At 40.9% G+C, this 26,747-nt stretch overlaps 2 protein-coding genes across 12 annotated transcripts in view; one reads left to right on the forward strand and one right to left on the reverse strand.

Annotated features, from left to right (window-relative positions):
• TTC1 (tetratricopeptide repeat domain 1) overlaps positions 1-2,978 on the forward strand; it is a 33,432-nt gene extending 30,454 nt beyond the window's left edge. For both annotated transcript variants that reach the window (XM_026857916.1, XM_026857918.1), the window contains exon 8: positions 2,328-2,978. In XM_026857916.1, the coding sequence (XP_026713717.1) occupies positions 2,328-2,461 (134 nt within the window). In that variant the 3' untranslated portion in view covers positions 2,462-2,978. The remainder of the gene's footprint in view (positions 1-2,327) is intronic.
• PWWP2A (PWWP domain containing 2A) overlaps positions 1-26,747 on the reverse strand; it is a 57,087-nt gene that overhangs the window by 23,881 nt on the left and 6,459 nt on the right. For 2 of the 10 annotated variants that reach the window (XM_026857915.1, XM_026857912.1), the window contains exon 2: positions 14,808-17,476. In XM_026857915.1, the coding sequence (XP_026713716.1) occupies positions 17,463-17,476 (14 nt within the window). In that variant the 3' untranslated portion in view covers positions 14,808-17,462. The other 8 variants (XM_026857914.1, XM_026857911.1, XR_003399348.1 and 5 more) reach the window with 7 other exon arrangements.

Genomic DNA, 26,747 nt, shown 5'->3' on the forward strand with positions numbered 1-26,747 from the left:
TACAGTCTTTAAAATACGGGGGGGGGAATTCCATCTCTCCAACTAGCTGCTTTTGTAGGCTTAAGTTGTCTTTTTTCTTGTGTAAGGCCATGGAATTTCCATGTTGACTCTCAAAGATCAATCTTGCTTTAAAATAATCACACAAATCTCTGAAGGATACCCAGTTGTAAACCTGCACTTTGATGCAAGATCTTAATTACTTTGGCATATTTAGGAGTACTGTAGTAACGCTGTTAGATTCTTTATGCCAAACTGAGTTGTTCCTTAGAATAAAAAGTTTACAGTATTTTTCCCAAGCTGTTGTTTCTTTTTGTATTTTCTGTGAGCATGTTCAAAAGCACCCCCTTCTGCAATTCAATTTTGGAAACGCGATTGAAAAAAATAGCATCTTTTGGTTTAGGGTGATGGTGTTTAACCTGTCTTGAACTGTTGCTGCATTGTAAGAGATAAGGGACACACTTCCATGGGCTAAGTTCAGACTTGGATATGATTTCTGTTTTGAGCACAGTCACAGGCCTGCAGTGTCATGCGAGGCAAATCTCTTGATCTGTTTGTACTCCAGTTGTGCAGCATAAATACTGCTTGTCTCTTTCTGTAAAGAACTTACAGAGGGCTTTGCTCCTTATGTTTCTGTACTTCTTTATCGCTGCTGGGAAGTTACTGCTTCAGATGGCTTAGCAACAAAGCCTGAGCTAAATTCTGGCTGGTGCACTGTAGTGAGGAAACTTCATAGCAGGAGTGATGATTCCACTGCTGGGCAGAAACAGGATTTTCAAACAAACAAAAGAATTTTGGAAAAGCAAAGAAACTAAATGATAAGTGTTGATATGACTTTTCAGTTAGATTCTAATATGTTAGTTTAGAAATAGAAATACAGGTGAAGATGACTAGAGTAACAGATGGTTCTCATGACTTAAGATGGCTTGCTGAAAGCACACACATGCAAGTAGGAATAGCTGTGGTGTTTGCATGTTTTAGTTATGTGATTGTGACTACTTCAGTTGCTCAGCTGGATCTCCTTTTGTTGTTGTCACTTTTTCCCCACCATTTGCATGGACAAAACTCCCAGGAAAACAAAATCCATTGCCTTGAAGAATCTAGTAAAAGTAGAAGGCTTTTTGAACAGTGCTGTGTAGCCTGCGGATACAAACCTAGGGTAGGCTTCAACTTGTCCAAACTTCTGTTTGCTCTTTGGGAAATTAGTCTACAATTCTGCATTGAAGTCAGGAGGAAAATAATGTTTTCCTTGGAAAACTGACAATCTTCTTGCTTTGTCTTGTCATGCCAGGGGCTGTTAGCTTGTGTTTAGGCAACATTGAAGTTGTTACCTCTGCTTCTTGATTACTTTTATCTATTCTATCATCTCTATAGATACAATTTTTTTTTAAAAGGCTGTCCTTTTGTTGCCCTTCCCTTTTATAAGTGGTAGCAAGATTCATTTTCTAGGGTCAGAAAGCATGTATGATACATGTACATTGATAGAAGACTTTAGATTTTATTAACTGACATACTCTATGTATATTTAACAAAGCTTGTTAAATAATAGTTGTTCAGAGCTCTTATCAGTGGTTAGTCCTGGAGAACCGTAGTTTGAAAGTGAGTTAATATGTCATGTGACATGACATCGTGCTAAAGTGTTTTGCAGGCAAAATGGCTGTAAATGTGTATGCTCCAGATGGAACTGCTTAGTTTGAAGGTGCAAACACAGTTGCAAGGATAAATTAGTTTTATTTTTCTTTATGTCGATACACGGATTTAGAAAGGGATTGTTAATAATCAGAAATAAGCAGTTTGAACACTGCCTTTCATGGTGTCTTTCAGTAGTTGAGGAAACTGACATTCTTGATTGTTTAGAGAGCTGTAGCAGCATCAAAAATGTCCAGAACAGAAACCTTTGTGTTAGAAAATTGAATGTTGGCAGCTATCAGAGTTACAGCCAGGCATAAGTATAGGGGAGACCAGTGCTTTGTTGTGAGCTGTTAAACTCTCATGCCTCAAGAGCTTATGACTGAGGAAATAAGGTGCTCCTGGATAGCTGTAACCACATAGCCGTGACAGTCTGCAGCCACTGGCTCTTCGTCAGGGCTGCCTGATGAACTGTTCCGACCAGCATGGTGGGCTGTTTTCAACCCCAAAGCTGACAGTAACTACATCACAACTGAGATTTTTTTAAATTCATGATAAGAGCCTAAATGTTCAACAAACTGCAGTGATTTCCACAGCGTTTACCTTAAATTAGTAGAGCTGGACTGTGTAGTCAGGCATAATTCAATGGGAGTTTTCCCTCTGCTTAATACTTAACATATTATTTCTCCTTTTCATTGTAGGCAAACTGAAGGATTTTGGGAATTTGGTTCTCCGCCCCTTTGGCCTGTCAACAGAAAATTTCCAGATAAAACAGGATTCATCAACTGGCTCATACTCCATCAATTTTGTTCAAAATCCAAACAACAATAGATAACATGAATTCAATCTAGTTCTGCTGGCTTTCAGGCTTTCTGACCGTGTACTTGCACGTACCAATCAAAGGATTCAGCAAACATTCTTCACACTCCCCAAGTGAAGATAAGAGTCAAGCACATTCATTTCCCTGCTTGTGACATTACTTACAATGTGGATGTAAAGCAAGTCATTTGACTTCTTAGTGATAACTATGTCCAGTGTGTGATTTTTTTGATTTTTTTTTTTTTTTTTTTTTTTTTGGCTTTATCCCACTTTCAGGTTCATTATTTTGGCCCATTCAATGCTGGCAACAAAATTCTAGCAAGTGATGCAGTTGAATCAAAATGCTCACACACCTGTAGCCAAGAACAAAGCCTAATTGTGTCTTGGGGAATTAATGAATCTAACAGAAGCACTTCTCCACACTGAGCAGGTGGATATGACTGACAGCATGCATGGAAGCAAGCCAGCCTCTTCTGTGGAATAATTTTTCTTTGTAATAAAGGCTTGTTATTTCTGTTTGTTTGGTTTGTGAAGTTCTTGCCTTATTTGAGTTCTTTCTATGGTGGTATCATTGTTAAAAGTGCTTAGAGCCCAGAAAACATACCTGCAAGACATTCATTTGAAGCATTTGGTTTTGGGTTTTTTTACAAGGGCATGGAGTGATAGGACAAGGGGTAATGGTTTTAAACTGAAAGGAGGTAGATTTAGATTAGATGTAAGGAAAAAATTCTTCCCTGTGAGGGGGGTGAGTCCCTGGCACAGGTTGCCCAGAGCTGTGGCTGCCCCCTCCCTGGCAGGGTTCAAGGCCAGGTTGGACGGGGCTGTGAGTGACCTGGGCTGGTGGAAGGTGTCCCTGCCTGTGGCAGGGGGGTGGGACTGGATGATCTTTAAGGTCCCTTCCAACCCAAACCATTCCTTTTTTTTTTTGTGTCTTATAGCAATATTGATAAATTAACCTCAGGCCACCCTTACACCACAGTTTGTTTACTTTTTATTCATTTTTTCTGAAGGCACATGGAAATTCTGTGCCTATACATGTATCTACACACACTCTTTGTAATGGTAAAATAAAATTAGTTAAATTTGCTTGTCTAAGATTCATATTACAGATACTCATAATGGCAAAGAAATTGGTGATAAAGTTGCTTGCAAAAGATCTTCATAGTACATTAGACCTTGAAGGCTTTCAAGTATCTAGTTACACAGGTGCTGCTGGAGTAGTTCATTCAGATTTTGCAGAAGGAGTATCTTGTAATTAATACTGATTTTTTTATATTGATACTGAAATGTTTACATTGGAGTCATTTTCAGTTGTTTCCATGCAGATTTCAATACATGATTTAATTAAATAATTAGTGGTGGATGTCTGTTGGCTACTGTTGTCATCTTGAATTTATTTCAGGATGTCTCTTTGCATATACTTAAGGACTGAAATTATAGAGCTCTAGTTTTTACACTAATATGCCTGAGAGGAATAGTCTCTCAAAGGTCTCTTTGGTGCTATATTTTCATTTTTGTCACTGCAGCTGTAGGGTGTTTTTTTGATTGTTGTCTAACTTGGTCCAGCTGCATTTTTAGTTTTGACTTTGTGGTTACCTGTTTGTAAACTCTCGAGTCTACAGTGAGTGCGTATTAAATCTATGGGAATTAAAATGTCATGTCAAGAGAGAAGCCCTAATTTAGAATGGGGCCTGTACAGCCTTTAACATCTTCTGCATAATTAAAATGTCACTTAAAATAACCAAACAGCCTCTAGGATTTCCATGTGCTAAAACTGTAACTATGCCATGCTTTACTGGGGTTAAGTTTCTAATGTGCAAGGCTGAATTTCCTTTACTAACAAAGTTTGGGCAAAGAGGTAGGTGTGCAGATGGGAGGGTTTAAAGAAAGATTTTGCTGCTTGGAGCAGCCACAGTGCTGCTGAAGGGGGGGTTGTCATTTGGAGGCTGGGTGTGCCAGCCTCCAGCATCTAGGCAGAGGGCTGAGCTTACCCAGGTAACAGAGCATGAGGGAATGTGCTCGGACCCGAGTGTGCTCCCACCTGAGAGGTTTTGCAGGTCCAGATCAGTTAATTAGCTGTAAAGCCATTCTGCTTTCTGATCTGAGCTCTTCAGATTCAGGGAAGGCTTACTGGGTTGGGCAGAGTGCTGGAACTAGTATGTTAATAATCTTTCCTGAAACATGGAATGCTGCAGAGCAAAGGCTGTCCAAGCTGCTTCTGAAGAGCTCTGGGCAGAGGCAGCGCTGGGCTGAAGCTCATACATAAGCTTGGCTTTTGCCCAAACTGAGGCACTCGAGTAGATCTAAATCCTGCTTCCTTAGAGCTCCGAGTTCAGCGTGGGCAGGGTGGAGACATCAGTTCTTGGTGCAGAACGCTCCGTGCTGCCTGAGAGTGGCAAATGCAGCTGGTGGGGAAGCAGTGTGACCTGCGGTGGGAGCCAGGCAGGGCCCTGACCGCTGCTTTACAGGAGCTCACTTTGCCCGGGGGTGAAGGGGGGGAAAGGAGTTCATTCAGGCTTGTCTCATTTACCAACATCTCGCTCATCCTGCGTCACGGAATGGGAAGCAGAGTGGGTCTGGGCCCTGGGTTTCACTCATCCACACCATACACACACACCCTTAGAACACACATAAAGGGAACCACTCTGAAGCTACTGTGGGAACTTTAAATTTTCTGTATATCTTTGTTATGACCAATTAATTGCTATACACATGCAGTATATGCACATTTATTTGTTACCAGCGTGTGGCTGTTGTGCAAAGTTACAAGCAGTGGCTTTTAGCAACTTGCTGCTTATCTTACAAATGAGTTCAGTGACAGATTTTCTTCCTTCCATTCTGTTCCTGCTCCACATCTTTAAATGGCTGGAGGGCTGCAAATACGCCTTCTTGGGTGGAGGCTGGTTAACTTACTCTGGAAAATGAGAACACAACAAAACTTTTGAAATTACTACCTGCCATGCAAAGACAACATCAAATAAGTGTGCAACTTCCCTGCTGGATGCCTGATGTGTACCTGCAGTTTTAAAATGAAGGCAAGAACAAATGAAACCGAAGGATTGCAGCTGATTTGCTTTCCACACTTGTGTTTGTAATTTAATTGCTTTGTGCAAAAGAGGCAGGTTAGTGTCACTGGAATTGGGCACACTGTTACTGAGGATCTATAGGTCAGTGCCACTCTGCAGCTAAACCAGAAACCTCTGAAATGTGTCCTCTGCCATTACAGCAAGTTCTTCTCTAGGTAAAATTAAAGTTAATTGCCTCAAGTAAGTCTTTTTGCATTGTCTAAATCCTGAACAATTGCATTCATTTTGCTTTATATTTTCAAGAGGGTTTTTTTTCGTGTCTAAACTAGTCATCATAGCTGCCACCAGAAAGGTAATTGGTACTTCCTCCTGGTGTAATTGGCCACAATTCCACTACAGTGCCAGGGTCTTTTGAGTCACACGTGTTGGGCTTATAACCTCTAATAGGAAAAAAAAATGTTTTATGAAACAGTCTTTTAAATATAAGTGCTCTTAAACCAACAAGTTCCTTGCTAATTTGTTCCAATAGTTACTCACCCTCATTGTAACAAGCATGTGCCTTTTTTCCATTTTGAGTTGTCTGTCCTCAGCTTCCAGCCTTTGTTCCTTCTCACTCGGCCTGCAGAATAAAAAACTTTTCAGTATCTGGCCTTTTCTCCCTGAACATGTTTGCACAGTAATGAAGGGGCCTGTTGGTCTTCTCCATACACTGAAGAGACAGGTCTGCTTTAAGTCTCTCCCTACAAAGAACTTTCTCCAGGATTTCCGTTTGTGCCTCAGACCTTCCATTTTCTGACAGCAGAACTGACACTGAGATTTGTCTCCCTTCTGCTCTATACAGAAGGCATGACATTCTTACTTCTTGTTTATAACCCTCAAAGACTGTCTTAACCCTTTTTGGCAACAGATGTGCTAAGTTTTAGAACTCCCCTCGGCTTTTTCTGGGGGTACACCCCTTTCCTGCAGCTGTGGATGACAGTTTCTTCCTTGTGTTAATGTAGCTAAATGCAAAATTAAGTCACACTTTGCCAGGCCTGTATTACTGAGCAATATATGTTGTTCTGTGTGCTTTCTCACCATGCTCTTGCTCACCAGCATTTTCGGGAATGACTTTAGATTTGCTCCTCAGTCACTGATAAAAGTGTCAGATAGTATGAGTTCTAGCAGTGATTTGAGCAGAATCTCATGGAAGCATCCCTGTTTGTTTGGGAACTGTTAGACAAGCTTACTCCATGTGTGCATCATTCATTTTATACTGTAGACAGTTATCTGTACATACTGAGTATACTGTAGACTGCCATGCCAGGTGATGCATCTTTATAATTAGACTTACTAAGCCTGGTTGAATGACAAGGTCTATTTTTGATGGATTTTAATTGTAAATTTGCCTTAAATTCTTTATTAATGGATTTCTGATCCTGTTTTCAGATTCCTATCCCTGATGTCAGATTAACCAGCCTGTATTTACCTGGGTTGTCATCTGTTGCTCCACTGACCTGTCTCTGTATCCAGCACACATTAAAGACAAGGTGGGTGAGACAGTTGGCCATTTTAGGTGAAATATCTGGGCATATTTCCAGTCCTGTTCCTGTTCTGCCTGGTTGCTAACAGAATGGCAAATACATCATCCCACTTGCTTTAAATCGAGAAATACTGAACACCAGCACTTTTATGGTCTGCAACACGCCCTCACTGCATTTTCAGCACTGCTCTTGTTCTTAACAGATCAAAATTTATTTTGCATCATCCTTATCTTTGTTAGTCATTTCTTTTTTAAGCTTTTCTTATCAAGATTGTATTCTCTTACATCAAGTTTATAGCAACTACCTATCTTGTCTTCCCAAATGCATTGTTTTTTAATTGCTGCCTTTGTATCACTATTGAGCGTCCCGGTCATATAGCCAGAGATTGCCTCATTTTGTAGTTTTAAAAAAATATTATACTTCCTTTGTCTAGCATCTTAGGAATTTACATTTTTCTTCTCATTTTCTTATTTTGAGTCAAGTTTACCCATTTTTTCCTTCTAGTTTTACATTTTTTACCCTGTTTCAGACATTATAATATGGCTCAAAGTAACATACCCAGGATCTCATATTAGAAAGCCTTTCTAGAAATAATTTTAGGAAACTCAGAGTGCCACATATGTCTCCAGCAGTTTATCTTTTCATTACAAGGGCACTTGAAAAGTGGCTCATCTGTTTTCTAGTGGGCCCATTAGTCCTGTTTTCCTGAGCTTTATCATCACACTCATTGATATGTGCTCAGTAGCTGTTTTAGTCTATGGTATTTAAAATTGCTGCTGCTTCTTCCTCTACTTAGTCTACTCTTCCCAAATAGGTCATAGGCAGTAATTGCCAGTCCAGTCATTTAAGTAATTCTACTACATCACTACATTCTAAAGCTTGTATCATTATTTTTTCTCATTTGTGAGACTGCAAACCATCTTATTGTACATGAATATTAGGAGTAAGAATGAGGAACAAGAAACATCTATGCACTCCCTGATATTTCAGTATGGGTTGCTTATAACACTAAATTTAAGATTATATCACTCCTGTTACCTCTACCTCTTCATTCATGATGGGAGTGGGATACCCAAGAGAGACGTCTTCACCCTCCACTTCTCTGCCACCACTCAAGTCAGCTCCACCTCCTGAATCAAACCTGGACACAGAGGAAGTTGAGAATGGGTGTTTGGGTTAGCACAAAACCTAAAATACTAAAAACCCATCAAGTGAGCTGCCCCAGCAGGGTTGGACTCAGCCCACTCAAGACGACCTTCCCCACGATGGAGCTTTCCATGCCATAAATCCAGGATGTGCGGTGAAGTATGGCCATTCCAGCATCCGACCTCATTTATGCAAGGGATTGGAAGAATCTCTGATGTTTTATAAATAACTTTACAGGGTTCCTGCAGTGTCCCATACTCAGTAATTCAATCTCTTCTCCTTGGCTGTGGTTGTCCCTGGCAGCAGACACTTGCTGGGTCTCTGTAACCCACCCAGCCTTGTAGCTGCAGCTTGCATTTCTGCCCTTGAAGCACCACGCTCGGCAGTGGCCAACCCACAGGGCTTCCAAAACTGACATTTCACAAAGCTCTAAGGTCTATACACAGGTTCTTGAGATAGCAAACAGCCCCAGAAAAAGCCTTGTCTTACCATCTCCTCAGCAAAGCACAGCTCTCCACTCGGCTACAGAGAAGGGCTCTGCAAAACTTGTCAAAATCCTGTTTGTTTTTATTTGATGTCCCTCTGCTGCAGCAGGAGGTGGGATGCCCGGAGGTCTCCTCCCCCAGACACTCACTCTGCCACACCTTGCCACATACCCCCGTGAGCAAACCCAATGCAGCATCATGACCAAGTCAGCAGAGGAACAAACCCAGGGTTGTTCCTGTTACTGTGCAGTGGATGCCCTTTTGCTTTTTGCTCTTTCTGCCCTTGGCAGCGTGCAAGGCTCTGTCCCCTCTTTCTACCACCACCTTGCTTCTTCCCGCCTGCTCTGGACTTTTGGTGAGGAGATGCAGTGGATCTCTCCCTTCCCGCCGTGTACATGGCACGGCCACACTGCTGCCCACCTCTGCGCACTCTTGCCTCCCCTCGACCCCCAGCATTAAACCACAATCCCGGGTGGGCTCCCTCAGCTGTGGCTGCCACCCCGCAGGGGCCGTGCCAGCTCCAGACCCTGCTGCTCTGCTGCCATCACCGAGCATCCCAGGCAGCACATCCCAGCTCACCTCTCACTTCTCCTCCCAGGTCTCCTCCAGGACCAACACCTCCACTAGCAAATTAACCCGGCTCCATCGAGTAACAAACTGTCACTGTCCCAGCTGTGACCACCAGACCAGGGCTGCTGCCCTCAGTGGCAGACTGGCAGGCTGTTCAGCTGCACCGCGTCCAGCACAGCTGCCTGCCCTTAACTGGCGTTACCAGAGTGCCCAGCTCTGAGGCACATGCTATAAAATGCAGGACAGCCCAGCACATTGCAAAACAGAAGTAACCAGCAAAGCAAGGTCTATCAGTTTCCCCCAGAAAAAGAATAAAATCAGGTCCAAAACATGAATGCAGCACCCTAAGAGGCATAAACCACCAGTGCCTGGGCCCACAGGGGCTCTGCCAAACCCCTAGGAGGGCAGTGCAAAGTTCTGACTGCAAGAGTCCTAAGGCCTGGCCATCAGAGCAGCAGAACACCTGTAGTTCCCTCAACCCCACCAAAGATTTGGGGGATTTAGCATCTTTAAAAAGAAAAAAAAAATGTTCTCCATTCATATCATAAGATCTGTCTCTCAAAACACCAGCCCCAAGCAAGGCTGCAGGAGGCAACACTCTGGAATTCAGAAAAGAGTCCATGGGACTGATGTATGCCATGCCCATGACTTACCATAAGCACAGCTCTGCCAATCCCCTCCTGTCCAGCTATTAAGCAGGGATCCGAAATCTTTCAGCTTGTTGTGTTGGGATATTTAAGATGTGATAAAGCACCAAGTTTTGAAGCTGAATCCTTCCTTCCCTGATTAGCAAATTTCAGCACAAAAATTCCTTGAGATCTACCTACCTCTGATTAACACAGACATAGCCGGAGAGAAAGAAGCTGCTGGTCACCAGTTCCTAGGCTTTAATTAGCTGTGTTATTCCCAAGGGATTATAGCAACAGCAAAGCTCTGTTGCTGGCTGCTGCAGCCAAGAACCAATTATATCAAAGTGCCACCTCTTTTTAACAGTAGGTGAAGATGTGTAGGGGCACATTTAATGTGCAGCATTAATACATTTCTCATTCACAAGCTTTCCCTGTTTGGAAGAATCCCAGAATTTTCTTGTTCAGCAGCTTATTTTTTTTAAAACCTGTGCAGCCTCCTGCTCGAAAGGATGTAATTGCTGGGGAGTATCTTTTATCAGCAGAGGCTTGGTCAGCCCGTTTGTCTGCTAAGGCACAGTAAATTGGCAGGCTCTTGGCTGCTGTGGCATTAAGCCAGAGCCATTACAGCCTACCCTGACAAAGCAAAGGCCTTTATAGATTAAAGGTCCTAAACCAACTGAAAGCTATTAACCACATTTTTCTGATTCTGCATGTTCAGTGGTAATCCCCCCAAGTTGGAAACTTCACCATCTGCAGCTACAACTCCAGCCCAGAGTCCCCTTAGCTGCCCATTCCTCATCTGCTGGTTCTCGAGAAGGTGATTTACAAAGCTGGTATTCCCCAAGTGGATGCAGCAGATACAGGTTTGCCTTTCCTAGTCTGAGACCGACACTCTGCTCCTGGCTCCCAGTACTGCCGGCACCGCATCCATCAGCTCCCTGCAGTGACTGGGCAGGCACTGGTCTCTGGGTGCACAACTGTGGGTTCCCCATGGCTGCCGACCAAGAACGTGACCCTCCACCAGCCACAGTAAATGAGACTTTTAAGTGAATGGGCACAACTAATGCCTGAGCATCTGGGATAAACACAGACTGGCTGGCAGGTTTTTTTCTGTTGTTTCTAGCTCTGGCATGTGAAATGCAGCCCAGCCCTGGCCAACCCCAAGCACAGCAGTGCAGGTGTTTCTCAGCTACACCCTCCCCGCAGACTGATGCATCCGTGAAGTGAGATGTCAGGAAGAGGGGGGGAAATGGTATTATCTAGTCTAGGCAGTAGCTGTGTGCCTGGCTGCCAGAAGAGCTTCCTAAATGTATTCCTGGAGTGGTGCTGGCGAGTGCCAAGCGATAAAACGGGCCCCTGGAGAGGCAGCAGGGCTGTGGGCTCAGCTTGCCTAATTGCATTTGAGCACAGCTTCTCACAAGTGCATCTTTCTTTATCTCAGTGAAGACTGACACATTTCCATTAGCTCATTTGGCTGTGGTGCTCCATTGTGGGGCACTTTTCCACCTGAGGAAAGAGGAATTGAAGTATTTGGAAGATATGGGAAAGGAGGAGGCTGGAAGCTGATGGATTTACTGCCTATGACTACAGCCCCTTAACCTGCCCTTGAAGTGACAGTTCTCTCTGTGCCCAAATGTACTTGTGTGTCCCTCCTCAACACTCAGATACAGCTGAGTCCATGGTACTTGCAGCCAGCAGCAAGTTTACTAAGCCAAGACAGGATCGATGGCTTCTGATATGATTTTGCAGTATTAACGAAAAGGTGTACAACGTACAGCTACCCCAGCCCCTGTTCTCACAGCGCATTCTCAGCGTTGTCTTTCTAAAGGCTAACAGAGCAAACTGAGTGAATCACAAGAGGATTATCCATATCTATCTGTGCAGTATTAGTATTTCTGGGATCTTGTATTTGGCATGGTCCAGTATTCATCCTTTTACACTTTGCAGCCCCCAGCCCCTTCCTCTGATGGCTCAGAGTGCTTCAGTGTTTGAATGAGCCCTCCAGAAGGCACAGCCTTAGTTTAATATTTAATGACCAATACAGCCACATTTGGAAATTCCAGTCCCTAAGCTCTTAAGATGCAGAGCTCTTAGCTGAATATCTGGATTTCAAAATTAGAACCACCCCTCCTGGGCTCCATATATTTAGCCCAAATTCAGAACACCCCAAAAACATCTGCAGGGGTGTTCAGCCTGCCCAGCATGGAGTGCCCATGGCTTGTGCTCCAAACCCAGCAAGGGAGGAAAAATAAAGACCACAGAAACACTCAAGGGAAAAGCAGGAGCAGAATCATAAAAACAGGCTACAGAATGCAAATAAAAACCAGCTGCCAGCACTGTATGAACCAGCAAACAACATGATCCTTTTCCTACTGACACCCTGAAGCACACGCTGAAGCTCACTGCACACCGCCTTCGGAAAGCCCTGGCTCCACTCACTCTCCCTGCATGAAGAGGGAGAATGACAAATCCACCTACGAAGACCTGAGCAAGGACAAGTGAGCAAAAGAAAAGAAATGACGACAGTGAGCAGCCGTTCATACCGAGGCCATACACACGCTGGCGTCTTTCTGCCCCAGCAGTTGCTTAGAGGCCTGCTGGTACTGCTGTCTTGTGCTGCTGACAGTCTCTTTGCACACTCATTAGCATTTTGAGCATTGCTTTACCTTTCATTGAGCAGAGGGATGAGCTGCTTTTCAAAACGGCTCTGGTTCTCTGCCATGCCATGGGTGCTCCTCACAACAATCAACCACACCTCACGTGTCAGAGAATCGTTCCAGACTGCTGGCAGTCCTAACTGAACAGCAAGAGCAAAAGCATGAGAAGGGCTTCCTCATGCCCATCTCAGCAGCCCCTTACACTCTTAGCAGCCTTGGAGGATACTCTCACTCAGAGAGATTAGCCCAGAGAGTACAAAGGTAACGAGAGAGTATCCCTCGAGTGATTTCCTCAGCTGTAGATGAGGCTTAAGGCAGGCAACTGCTTGCACCCTCACACTGCACTCCTCACTACATAATGCGTAAAAATAACAAGTATGTGACAGTGTCTGAATTTACTACATCATCTGTTACTGATCTACCTGATTTCCTTGAGAAATCCACCCATTGGTCTTGCCCTAAAAGAAATCTTATTTCTCTGTGCCGATCCCTCCCATTTTAGCTGGCAAGCTATCACAAAACCCTCCTGCGCCAGGAGCTGCACCGAGCAGCTGCTCCGTGCACTTTTGCCCTCATTAAGTATCACCCTTTTGATGCTTCAGGGCAGCAGTAAACACTATAACTGAGCGGCATTGTGTAGGACCGGCTTCATTGCTGAAGGTTGGGTTACTTTTATACTTTTGTCACCGAACTACTGGAGTGAAGATTAATCAACGGAGTAATTGCAGAACTCTGAAATCTGTCTGGCTAACCTCTCTTGTGGGCTTCACAGTCACGCAGCAAATGCAGCAGACTCCCACAGCGAGACGCTACCAACACAATGTCACAAAGGAAAAGCCATTAGTGAGCAATTACATTTCAGCAGGATTTCCCCTCTCCACCACAGCCTAATGAGGATAACCAATTCAAGAGAAACAGCCACAAGAATGAATGAATAACGAGAGAAAGAGGATGGGAGTTCCTGTAATCTGGACAGAATAAGAAACAACCCAGTGAAGGAAAAGAAAAACACGTATGTTGGAGCTCTGCTCCAAGCAAGACAGATGTGGACGTTTGCTCACAGTTACAGGAGACACCAACTGGTTTCAAAAACATCACAGAGGCCCAGGGCCAAACAACAGTCACTACAGACAGTGTACATGATCACTCCAGAAGTTAATTCAATTTTTGGGAAAGACTTGACTATCGACAACAGGTCAGTGCAACAAAACACCTTACTTAGAAAAGGGTTAGTACTTCTGTATCAGCCATCAATCAGCTCCTGGCATACTGTGCGCCACAAAAAAAAAAAAATGCTTCCCTGAAATAAGAAGTTCTGGAAACCTAATTTAACTGAGCAGCTTATTTTTTTGTTTAACGTAGAAGCTTAACTAAAATTAGGGCATCTTTTCTTTACAGTAATAAAAATGCAAGTGGAAAAAAGTCTGTATAAATGCTACCTTCGATTTAATGGGAGACTGCAACTCTACATATTCTGCCATTTGAAGAAATATTTGCCGATGTGGCCCACCTCTGATGACAGTGTGAGTGATGGAGAGCTCTGGTACACGAGTGAGCTGTTACAGAACAACTTGTTCCCTCTCCAGTAGGGCACCATGGCACAATAATGCAACTCGGCACAAAGCATTTCTTCCCTAAATAGATAAACACCCAATTACACTTACCTGCAATGGCCAGACTTGTCTGAAACTGTTAGTACTGCAGTAAAAACCAGCCAAATAAAAGATCAGCAGGCAGCACACAGGTATTCAAAGGCCCAGCACTTGTTCTGTGCTTCAGCTGCTTTGTGCCTTGCTGCTGCTGCAACAGCACAGACTCGTCCGCTGGCAGTGAGATTTGCTCTGCCCAGCCCTGAGCTGGCCCCCAGCTCTGCAGCTCGCTCGGCACTCACCAACTGCGCTGGAGTCACGTCTGCAAGGGGCAGCAACCTCTTCCCATGACATCCACCTTCCTCCTTTAACCAGGACTTAGTGTGTCTCAGTCGCAGCCATGGAACAGAGCCATCAGGGCTTCTTTGTATCTGTCTCTACAATGTACACATAATCTTTTCTTGCTAATTACATAAGAAAATGAAAAATGTTTCCCTATTGCTTGTGGGAAGCATCCAGCTGGTTGAGCATGACTCAGTATCTTTTAGCCACATGATGAAAGGTAAGGTTGGAGAGAGACTTGTCCACATCATAGACTTCCAACAGTGGACTAGTAACCTACATTTAATCTTTGTTTAATTCAGAAAAAAATTTTAACATAAACCAAAGGCTTTGGGGACAAGGACTAATAAAAGAAGAAAGTTAAGACATCAAAACATTATTCAACATTATTTCCCTTTAAAAGAGCACTGAAAAAAATCAAGGCTTTATTTGAATAAATGTTACACAACATTCTTTATCATTTACTTCTCAGCAAACCTTAAAGGGTGAATCATATTTTCCTCATTCAAGTCTACAAAATGAAAGAGGCATAGTGACCATTCAATATACAGACAAGAAGGTAGCACGGAGCAAAGCTTAAATATTAAGCAACTAAAGCAAAAAAGTGAAAAGCAATACATTACTGTAATTGTCTAACATTAGAATATCCCTGACAATTTCATTTCAAAATGAAAATCTGCTTTCAAACAAAATGGCTGCAATACTTTCTGTGAAAACAAATGCAAATACAGTTAGCTACCTTGTCTATTTTTATGCTATTTGCTTATATACCCATATTCTCCAATGCAGATACCTGCATCTCTCTTAAGTGTATTTTCTATATTTCAGCTGCTGTGTACAAGTGCTCACGAAGGTGAGGAAATAAGAGCACCGGTTACGAGTCAGATGTCACACAGGCAGGCACTACTGGCTTCTACTTACAACATCAATCAGTTTTCAATCCAATGTGCAATAACCCTGCTATTACAGTCCTGGGCCTTTTACCTGAGCAGAAACTGTTTTGTGCCATGTTGTTTGGTGGCTTTTTTGTTTAGATTTTTTTGTCTGGGTGGGTAAAAATGTAATTTATTAGGCCAAGACCCTCAATTCATTGTCAATACAATCGGGGTTTGGTTTCTGGAGGTGAAAGGCTAGCACATACATGACATCAATCGCTCCCCCTTTCCTCAAATTGCATGTCTTAAATTAAGTTGTAGTCAAATCTCAGGTCACAAACAGGACCAGACTGCTGATCCTCTTCAGCTGGTAAAAAATTAGAAGCAGTGTATAACAAAGATTAGTCTCAAATTTTAAAAAGTATTTGTAGTTTATTATGAAAAAATGGCACAATTTGAACCTACTGTACAGCATTCTACAGCTAGTTAAGAACTGGGCAGCAAGTATGCAATTTCTAGTGTAAATAAGGAATTTACCTCCGAAAGATAGAAACTGAGCCAGCACGAAGCATGAACTGCCTCAGCATGCGTGTACCACTGATAGGCCTATCCTGGGTTTGGATGCCTGTCCCAGCCTCTCACTTCCCCGCTCTCCGATTGTTTAACAAGTATAAACCTGGTGCCAATATCAAAGCCGAACAGTAGAGTTGTCCTAGCTTCAAATTCTATGTGATTAATTCAGGCTCCATACACGAAGGCTGTGAAACTGCCTTTGTGCTGATACAGATGCCTCTCAGAAAGGTATCTCGGTTTTTAAATCATCTAGACAAAGACACTCTATTTTCTCCAATCAAATCAGAATATTAGTAAGGAGGAAAAGAGTTTACTACAAGTCTTTTCACTTCTATAGAAACAAAAATTTGCTTAGTAGATTATGTGCACATTTTCATTTCTTCAAGACAAATATTTATTTTCCCAGGTTACATAATAAATCCCCTGCTAAGCACTTTGTAAGAAATGATACTGCTGAGAAAGTGTGCACACAATGTCAAATAATTAGTGACAAATAAATTAATAATTAATAACTCAATATTTCAGCAGCGTGTCCAGCATTCACAAGCTCTACTGAAATAAGTCTTACCAAACACCTTTGGGGGAGGGGAATAAAATGGATAAAGCCCACTGGGTTTCTTTTTTTTTTTTGATTTACAGCTATTCAAATAAGTCAATGCAACTCAGATCAACAACCATCAGTAACACTAATAAAACCTTTGCTCTACTAATTACCTATCTGAAAAATATTTATGTCAAAAGGAAAAATTAACACATGATTTGCAATAGAAATGCCATTCCATTTAATCACTCTCCATTCATGATTCCCATCTTGTTATAGTATTATAAGCAAAATGCTGCTCTCTGCGTTGTAGCCCTTCTTAATGTTATTCCACAATCCTCAATTCCCTAAGTGTTACAATAGCATAAATAAAATGCAACCATATTCACACAGAAGGAGCTTTCCCATAAGAGATACATGGAGTTGTGGTCACTGTCCTTTCCATCACCTCTATGGGAAATATTGGTCTCATATAGCAGGACTGTTCATATTTTACAATACAATTGGTTTTGGACATGCTTTTGATCACAGATCACAGCTCTGCTAACACCTGCACTAAATACTAACTAAGCCTCATAGAATGGAAAATTGCAATGCTAAAGTTAAGAATTAAAATAAAAGTTCAAAAGTTACAGTCAACTTCCCAGGCAACTGGCTCCATCACTGGCACCTATCAAAACATACAAACGTGACTGTCACATTACAAAAAAACCCAGTTATTTGCAGTGATTCTTCATACTAATAATTCAAGTGGTTCCTTGCATGTAAGTGTCATATAGTCTTTAATAATTTCATGCGTCAATTATTGCAAAAAAGTTTTATAAAATATTTCCTAACATCTTTTTAAATTTTAAAGAAAATGTACATTAGGTACAGGTGCCCTAACAGGGTGCAAGGGGGCGCTTTAACATATTTACTCCCTTTCCCCTTCAAAAAATGTTTACTACTTGGTGAAGATATCAGAGGAAAAATAGGACAATTCAGTCTCAGATTTCTTTCAGTCCTGATGAGCTGGTGCTCTTCGTGGCAGTGTAGTGAGGTTCCATAAAAACAGCAGTTGACTAGTGTCTCTGAGCTGAAAAGGGGAGAGAAAGGGAAAATGGTTAAATGTCTTCCAGTATATATTGCAAAAGTAGGTAAGCAAAATCTGAGGTGGCCAGAAAGGTTACCAGTTCACCTGCTTTCTGCATTGTGTGCAGAAGACAAAAAGAAGAAATTTACATTTTCACAAGACATACACAAGTGAACAAACTCCTCAGTTGACTGGAGTTTTAAGAGGAGCTACTGTACCAATCTATGTTAAATCTCACCCCGTTTCAGCATCCAGAGAGAATTTCAATTTTTAAAGATGTTTAAAGATAGCTAACGAAGGAGGGAGACTAATATACAAGGTCTATACAATGATGTGTAGTTTACAACACAAAGCTAAATCTGACAGTGTAATGCCATCTAAATGCAAGACCTAAGTGTGCATGGGAGCACTTTAGTATTAACCTGCTAATCATGTTTCTTTTCCGTTACTGCTTATTTGCTCCACAGAACTGAAAGTTTGCATATTTGCTCCACAGAACTGAAATAAAATTATGATAAAACAGATAGAAGCAGTCCAAGTAACAACTCCTGCATGAGACCACCACCAGTCAGTAACCATTTTAGGTAGTCTGCACTGACCAGCCTCCCTTGTAGCGTGGAGAAAACATTATTCTAGAATAACCTAAGTTGGAGGAGACCTCTGGAGATCATCTGCTCAGATCACTTTGCTCAAAAAACACACAGGAGAACAAAAAAGGCTCCAACATGCCAGTCTTGTTGGTTTCTTTTACCATTCTGCTGAGCTTTTGACTGCTAGGATTATTGGAGAGGTCTGTATACAATTTTTGGTACTGACAACAGCATTGTGAATAGCACAACTGAATTTTAAAAAAGACTCATAGCATGGAGTGGAAAATCCTAAAGTTCTTCCTAAACAGACAACTCTTCTGAATAATATCCGAAAGAAATATAAAAAATGAGAGGTAGGAGAGAGGAGTTTGTGAAAATGGTCCTACCACAGGAGGAGGCAGGGAAGACAAAGTGGTTAACTATGGAGTTTCTCAATTGCTCAGTTGCTCACTGTGCCACAAAACGACAACATAAAACACACAAAAATAATTCATTTTATATCCTATACAATGCAGTAGAATTAAAATAGAAGGAAATTTTGGAAAGTTGAAACAGAAGCAATCAGGGCTAATTATGAAATTTAACAGATCCAGGCAAAAATGCACTGGGCTGCTATATGCTGACGGTGGACTAGCAGTCATTCATTCCAGTAACTACTATGTCCTCATTTGGGTATCATACTCAGAACTGATATATAATTAAACCTATTTTAGCTATGAACCAGTCCAAGATGCAAGAAATAAACCAGCAGAGCCTCTGCAAAGACAAGGATGCTAGACAAAGTTCCACTGTGTTCAATAGTACTTACTGTTGGTGCAGGTTACTAAAAACCACAGTATTCCAGGCTGCAAAACAACCAATATTGGGTATTAAAGCATATGACCAGTAAGAAATTATCCAAAATAAGATTAATATTAAATCACTATTATGTGTCCATGAAGTCTTGCAAAGAGAAGCTTTTATAGTATGTCAGAGAACCAGACTCTACTCAGAAATATCAAAAATCCCATTAAAAAATTGGATGACCATTCAGCCAGTATGTCCCAACACACGCACTTCCACATTCAAGCCTCAGGGACACTATTACTAGCCAGCAAACTTCTGTAATCTACAAAGGAATAAACAAGACAAATTTGGTTCCATTATCTTAGCAGGCATACCGCTATTACCAGGTCTATGGAAATGGCCAGTTCACTCTAACACACGTTTTCCCTCATTCTGATGACAGGGAGTTTTACTTTTCACACCCCATCTACCAACTTAGCAACCAATGCAGTTGCAGTGATTTTCAGAATCAATACTTGGCAAAGTCTGCTCATTGCAAACCTGGCACTCGTGTTCCTGCCCAAGGCAGCACCTACAGCTCTCTTTCACTCTGATTCTTACAGTTGAGAGATCCCAGAACAGCTTGAGCAAATACCAGGAGCTTCGCTTCCCCCCCAGACATTTACACGCCATCACTCCAGAAACATTACTAGTCTTATCTTCTATTATAGTCCAGTCTTCTGTTTTACCAGCAGCAAATCTCAAGTTTATAAAATGTGAAACCAATGGATATCAAATATCTAATCTCAGACATAATGCAATAATATAGTATCGGATCAAACTTTTTAATATTAATAAAGTAAAAAATCATTACTTCATGTAAATCAAGCTCCCTTTACAGCAACTTATGTTCTCCTCACTGCCCTATTTCCTCTCCATGTCAAAAAAAGATACAAGAAATGCATACATCCATGACACATCTAAGTAGTAAACACATATTTGGGCTAGAATTCCCAGTAATGTTCAGTATCCGCTTGGCTTTAAACATGTACCTTAAATTTCCTTACGAACTTAGGCATGCACTGGAAGTTAAGCATGCCTGTTAAGTGTTACTGCCTCAGAGCAGGGCTTTGGAAAAGAAAAAAAAGAAGAACAAAGAAAACAAACTTCATTTTCCTAGAAGAGTGGCTCCCCAACTCTGGTCCGTATGTCATCTGCAAGTTTCTCACTGAGATGTTCCTGCTTGTGTTTTCAATTTTTTTTCTTGTTTTAGGTACTAAACTTCTGTAAAAAACTAAAATGTTACTAAAGTCTTTCCTGATTTTACTTTTACACGCCAGCCCAGGCAGGAAGCTGTGCCTACAGTCACAAGCAGCAGATGAACTCCCCACAAGGTACATCCTAGATGTACCTTGCTGTTTGAGGACTGTTGGTTTAGGAGACAAAAATTTTTTTTTTTTTTCTTTTTAACCTTTACATTATACCTGTCAAGTTATCTAATCTGATCACATGATGCAAACTTCAGGACACAAGCCCTACAGAGAAACAGTGTGGATCTTTTCAATAAAATAGATATCAATCCTGATTAGGTCAGGGAGAACAGCTGTATCTGAAGTGTTCAAATAGAAGAGGGAAATAAAATAACAGGTGGCTCATTACCTCTGTCCTAACCTGCTTTGCATAGGATTAGTTGATAGCATAGTGCACCCTTCACTTAAGGCAGGGCTTAAACCAGATAGACCTGCCAATTTCACTGATAACTTCAGTGCCCCCAACCTGAATCCACAGTGGTCTGTCAGACACTGTAAAGGAGCAACAGGACTCGTCAGTCTGATGCAAAATGCTGCCATTTGTTGAGACCTATGGTAGAAAAAATCCAGTTAACAGGAGAAAAGAATTGATGAAGGTTTAAAAAAATAAAACCACCTCCTTGCCTGCCTGAATTCTTACTGGGTGTACAGCTTTTGCTTTCCAGAAAACAGCACACCATGGAAAGATGCTAAAATCTCACAGAAAAATTGGGTATCAACTTTTTTGAGCTTAAACTGGACTTTACCAGCAGAGTTAAAGGGAAATTACACATAACTTAGCAAACAAACTAGCAGACAGCAAAACAAAATATCTACCTATACAAACACCTATGCAAACACTGTACTGCCCACTGAAGAACTTGGTGCGCAAAGCCAGAGTGATACTATAACATTTTGCTGGACAAAGTAACTACCTAGAATAAGTGAAAACTGAAGCAATGGATCATAATTCATGGTGACCATGACCTTTCTGTATTTTAGAGAAAAAAAAGCAAACTTAGGGCACTATCTATTCAATATTGATACCATTACATCCATTGTGCAATGCAGCCTGTGAAAAAACAGATTTTTTTTATATACTGAAAAATGCAAACACATGTCACAGTGAGGCAGACAACTTGCCATTGCAACAATGAACTGGTAGCCAAGTCCAGTTAATCATTACTTTCTTCCATGTCTTAAATTTGTCTTGCTTTCTAAAATGTGAAAACCAACAACTATTTCTCCCCTTTTTAGGACATGCCTCAAATGACACCAGCTTTCCCTTTCAGGTAAACACCATAAAGATGAGATTGTACCTTCTTTTGGCTTTGTATCCACACACAAAACTGTGTGTATACACTGCATTCTTTATGGTCAAACTACCAAGCATTTCTTTATTATAGTAATTAAATTTGCTTAAAAGAGAAGCAGATGTCATAGTTGTGGAGTATATTGGAGTTTCTTTGTATTTTACTTCCCATTCTTTATTAAAAGTATTATAAACTGTCCCCATTTGGTTGCTCACAGTCTTCAAACTGAAATTCAAATCCTTGCCAGTCACATTATAATCTCAGTTGAAATGATTATAGGATGGAAGAAAACTGAGACAACAGAAGGTGAAAGACCAAATGGACCAGTTGCTCTCGTAGATGCTATGATTCAGAGGCAAAAATCCAGGGTAAAAAGTAGATCAGAAAAATAAAGGTTTATTAATTTTAAGAGAGTGCATTCAACTACCACAGAATCTCGCTATGCCAATACACACTAACCATACACTTGTTACCTGCATGTTTGACAAAATAAATGAACATGAAACATTTTGTATTGTCACAGTGAAGCTACCTTCAGAGTGCTGCATGTGGATGTAGCCCAGAACAGTGAGAAATAACCTTGGGCTGGATTGCTGTAAGGTATGAAAACTGATTAGGGGATGTCGGATCTGCCCAGTTAAAATACAGTTGGTTTTATATCATTTTATTTGGATCAATAGCAGTGTTTAGTATAGAAAAGGTTTAAGGAAGAAGTATACAAGATTAGGCTTCTGAGATGCAGTGACTGTAAAATAAAGCCACACACATGCAGTCACATATATTATTCTCCTTGTATTGTGGAGGAACGTCTCTTACCCTGCAGATTTCCCTGGTGTGAACCATGCAGAGCAGGGGCTGGCAACCCAGAGAACAAAAGGTACAAAGAGCAGAGTTGCCACAAAGGATGAAGTGTCCCTGGGTCCTCACAGACAGCACGTCTACACTTGCAAGCTGCCTGCGTCGGCTCAATATCCATGTCATTAAATTCCCCGACCCTCGTGAACGCAGCAAGTTGTCTGTTTTATCAGTCATTCAGTGAGCTAATTCACTTTATCGTGTAATCCATGATTTGTAGGCGAGTGATAACAAAGCCTAATTCTGAGGGTACGGCTCTCCACTGATGTACAGTATGCTCACAGCAGTCTGGACTGTTTTGAAGCAGTTTCATTCAAATGCTGGAGACTATGGAGCCATCATAAAAATTACCACCAGTAATAAACGTGCATGTATATTAGGACAAGCACTGATGCGGCTTACGGCCTTTCACCACTGATGTTGTGAATGTCTGCCCCAACTCAACTGCATTTTACACAGCGTTTTTCCTGGGAGTTATCACAGTAATGTGGATTCTGATTTTTTTATTGTGAAAATTTTCACAATCCTGCTGATTCACTAATGTCCAAAGAGGAGCACTACCTTTGAAATAATTTGGTTTTCTCTTCAAAGGAAAAGTAGAAAGACAGCAGAAAACAGGCAGCCATCAAGAGGAAGAAAAGGCAGCCCAGAAGGACAGGGAAGGTAAAAATAGCAGTACCTCCAATCACAGACTGTGAAGAAGATACCTAGCTCTTAAAGTAACAAGCCCAAATTTAAATAGTTACAGTAACATATATGCAACTTCTTTAGGGGGCTAATACTTTGTCTACATGAAAAACTACATAACAGAAGAAACAGCCAGCACATGTTATTTTACTGCTATAGATTAAAATTTTAACTAGTAAGGAAGAGCTAAAATCAGCTTCTCTTCCAGATGATGAATTACTAAAAATCAAGCAGAACTTTTGCCTTGCTCTACAGCCCAAGACAGTCTTCAGCAGCAGGGCCTCAACTACAGGGAAAACCAAGAGCCTTAACATACTTTAGTTTGCATGTGTAATTCCCTGAAATACATATATATATATAACACAGTATCAAGAATTTCTAAAACTCAGCCAAAACCAGCTTTTTCATATAAATAAGAATCAAAAAAGATCAGGTCCCTAAATCCCTCAACACTTGAAAAATCTCAAGGAAAGATTTTTTTTCCCCCAAAAATAATGAAATATTGCTAATGTGACACTCCAACCAAAAAAACATTCAATGTTCAAAATCTTCAGCTATGATTTTTAACAGCAACTTGTAGGGAGAAAAAAAAATGGGGTTTGGTTTGATTTGTTATTTTCCCAGCACAAATACAGGAAAACAAGTTTGCTTTTCTTCTTTTTTTGGAAGCTAAGGTAGAGGGTGGGAGATATTTTTAGTACTAAGCCTTCTCTCTCTTGTTTTTCTTGAAGGTCTCAGAAATCAGGAGTGATTTGTGAGCTTTCACAAACACATTCCCAATGTCTTTCATGACATCCAAGTTAAATGAGCATCATGAAACCAGTAACCTGATAATAATTTCCTTCTCCTACTGCTCAGACTTCTGCCACAACCACTAGCAGACACATTTCTTAGTATTTTTACCAAAACAAAAAAAAGTTTGTGTGTCAGAATCAAAATACCTACCTACTAAAAAACCGCTACAGATGGCAGAAGACAACTTTGTTGTTAATCACCTTCCAATCGAGGTTCCACATGTAACCAACAAAAGAGCAAAACTAACCAGACCATTCCTAGTACTAGCAAACGTAAAGACCCATTCCTTACCACATTCATCTGCGTTCCTGTATGAAGCACTAATTAATTTTAGGGCTGACTTTGGTGGTGACATCTGAAGAAAAGCTGACACAATATGCCCCCTACTAAAATAAGTATCAAGATGACTTTAGATGACTAAAGAACCAGATTACATGAAACAGTCCACAATTATTTATGAAATGCCATTCATACAGATATGATGTGTCAACTGAAGCATTTAACCAGGTCATACAGAGCAGTTTGAGATTCTAACCCTAACTAAATGTCCTTGAGAAGTCCAGATTCAGTTCCTTTTCACCAGAGCAAATTATCAAAACTGGCACCACATGCTTTAAAATTCTGAACCACTGCAGAAGGACAATTAAACACTAGTGTTTCCTAAAGCCAAACAAAAATCCTAAATGTTACTAAATAAAAAATGATGTAAAATTAGCATTTAAGTAAATATTTTCTTGGAATTGTATCTGCTTACCTTACTGACAAAGCAAGTTCCCTCTTCCTCTTTATTCACTTGTTAAAAACAGGCAAGAACAATTGTGTTACCAGAATTATGCTGTGTTTCTGTTACAGAATCTTTCAGTGATGGTAACAAGCTAGAGAGAACACAGCTTGCCTTCCAAATCATAGATTCATAGCACATGGCTGGCACGTATAAGAATATTTCTTATTCATACTACATATTTGACATCAAAACCGTTAGTAAGCAAACATGAAAACTGACCTAGACCTATTTAAAAAAAAACCCCAACCCCTCATTTAAAGTTGACATGTTATATAATTGATGTCATCCAAACACGATTTTGCATAAAGAGGCCCCTGGCAGGAGATGCAGTGCAGCTCTCCTGAACTGGAAGCTCAGACTCTACCGTTAGGAGGCCATAATTCCATTATACCAAGCGTGATTCCTGCAAGACTGGGAACAGGATGCATGAGGCAGAATCTACATAGATTCTGTTTTTCCAAAATCAGAATTGTTAGTAATAAAATGGGGTCAGGATAGATCATCTAGTCTATCCCATACCCAAATGCAGGATGAATTTAACCCATTCCTGACAGAAGTTAGCCTAATCTATTGTTTTTAAAAACTTGTAATTACAAAAACTATGCAACTCTCCAAACAACACCTAGGGTTTCATTATAACAACTGGAATAAATTTTCTAGTGCCTAATCTTAACTTCCTGTCTTATAATTTTAAATATTATTTCTTGTCCTAGTTGCAACCAAACAGAACCACTTTGCCTCTGCACCTATCCTGCAAGTATTCGCAGACCTCAAATATCCAATAGTCCTTTCCTCCTTCTCTGGACTAAGGAATAAAATCACTGGCATAGAAACTGCATTACAGTTGTTCAAAATATGCATGATTTTGAAAATAACTTCTCAAAGATGTAGCCCAAATAAATCCCACAGATCTGTTTTTCTTCATGCACCAAATGAGCAAACCCTAAATTTAAACTTGCAACAGGGGATCCTGCACCAACTTATACCTGCAGCCTTTGTTAACATTATCTCCTTGGACCATGGGTAGGTAGGTAGAGAACATCAAAGACTATGCATCTCCATCGGCACAGGAAATCAGTTTTCACCCCCATGCATACAGAAACTACCTGGGAAGGTTATGCAGGCAGACAGCTCTTACTCCCATTTGCCTCCCTATTGGATGTACAACGTGGCTTAAGTCGTCTAAGGTATAAAAGCTCTGGTCTTATCGATGACACTCATTTTCCATGCTGCTGCTTACCTTACACTTCATGCCAAGAACACTGTTTTTTCTTGGGGAAAAGAAGGGGCCATGGATCCAAGTTCCCTTCAGCAACAAGCACCTGTTGCCAGTGCTGCCCCAGGGAGAGTTATCTCCCACTGCTGAATAGGGTAGCAACAACAACAAAACCGTGCAGGGCAAACAGCATGACAGCAAACCAGTCACCATATCACTGTCTCCACAGCCATGCCTTGAAACTGCTATTTTGCCTTCTGTTCACAGAAAGGCAGTTGTGTCATGATGGAATTTAAGAAAAAAAAATCACAAATTAATCTAAATTACAGTCTGCAGTGGTATACACATCCCAGGTACTACAGAAGAGAGACAGAAATGAATGAGTAAATCATAGGAAACCATAAACTGCTATTAGGATCTAACAATCAAAAACCAATAATCAGAGATATTTCTGACTTAGGGAAGATATCACTGCCATTAGATAGGAGTTTTGTAAAACCGTGTCTAAATGATCGTAAACAGTTCTTGACACCAATGTCAGAGAAAGATGCATTCAAACTATAACAGCTGCACAGAAATGCCAGTAAGATGAGCAGGGAATAGAAAAGTCATCTTACAAGGAGATCTTATTTTATCTAGTTAAATGGCCACACTCTATAAATACACTAACAGGATGACACCATAGGAGGTAACTTTTTAAACTAAAATATGAAGTTGTCGCAAAGAACAGTAGTTGAGATATATTACATGTTGAATAGGAACTTGATTGCCATCATAATTGTTAAGGGAATGTATCAAAACAGAGGTTTTTCTCATTACAGATTAAGAATAATTTGGAGATGAATACTTACATCCACACCTCACAAGCTTGGATCTAATGGATGTTCAGATAGCTTGACAGCTACTACGAAAGTTTTCAATGCTACAGACCTCTACCTGTCCTGATGTTAAACATTGATGATTTCTGATCACTATAGTGA

This window comes from Athene cunicularia (assembly GCF_003259725.1).
Source record: "Athene cunicularia isolate RWA chromosome 13 unlocalized genomic scaffold, athCun1 chr13_part1, whole genome shotgun sequence".
Classification (NCBI taxonomy): domain Eukaryota; kingdom Metazoa; phylum Chordata; class Aves; order Strigiformes; family Strigidae; genus Athene; species Athene cunicularia.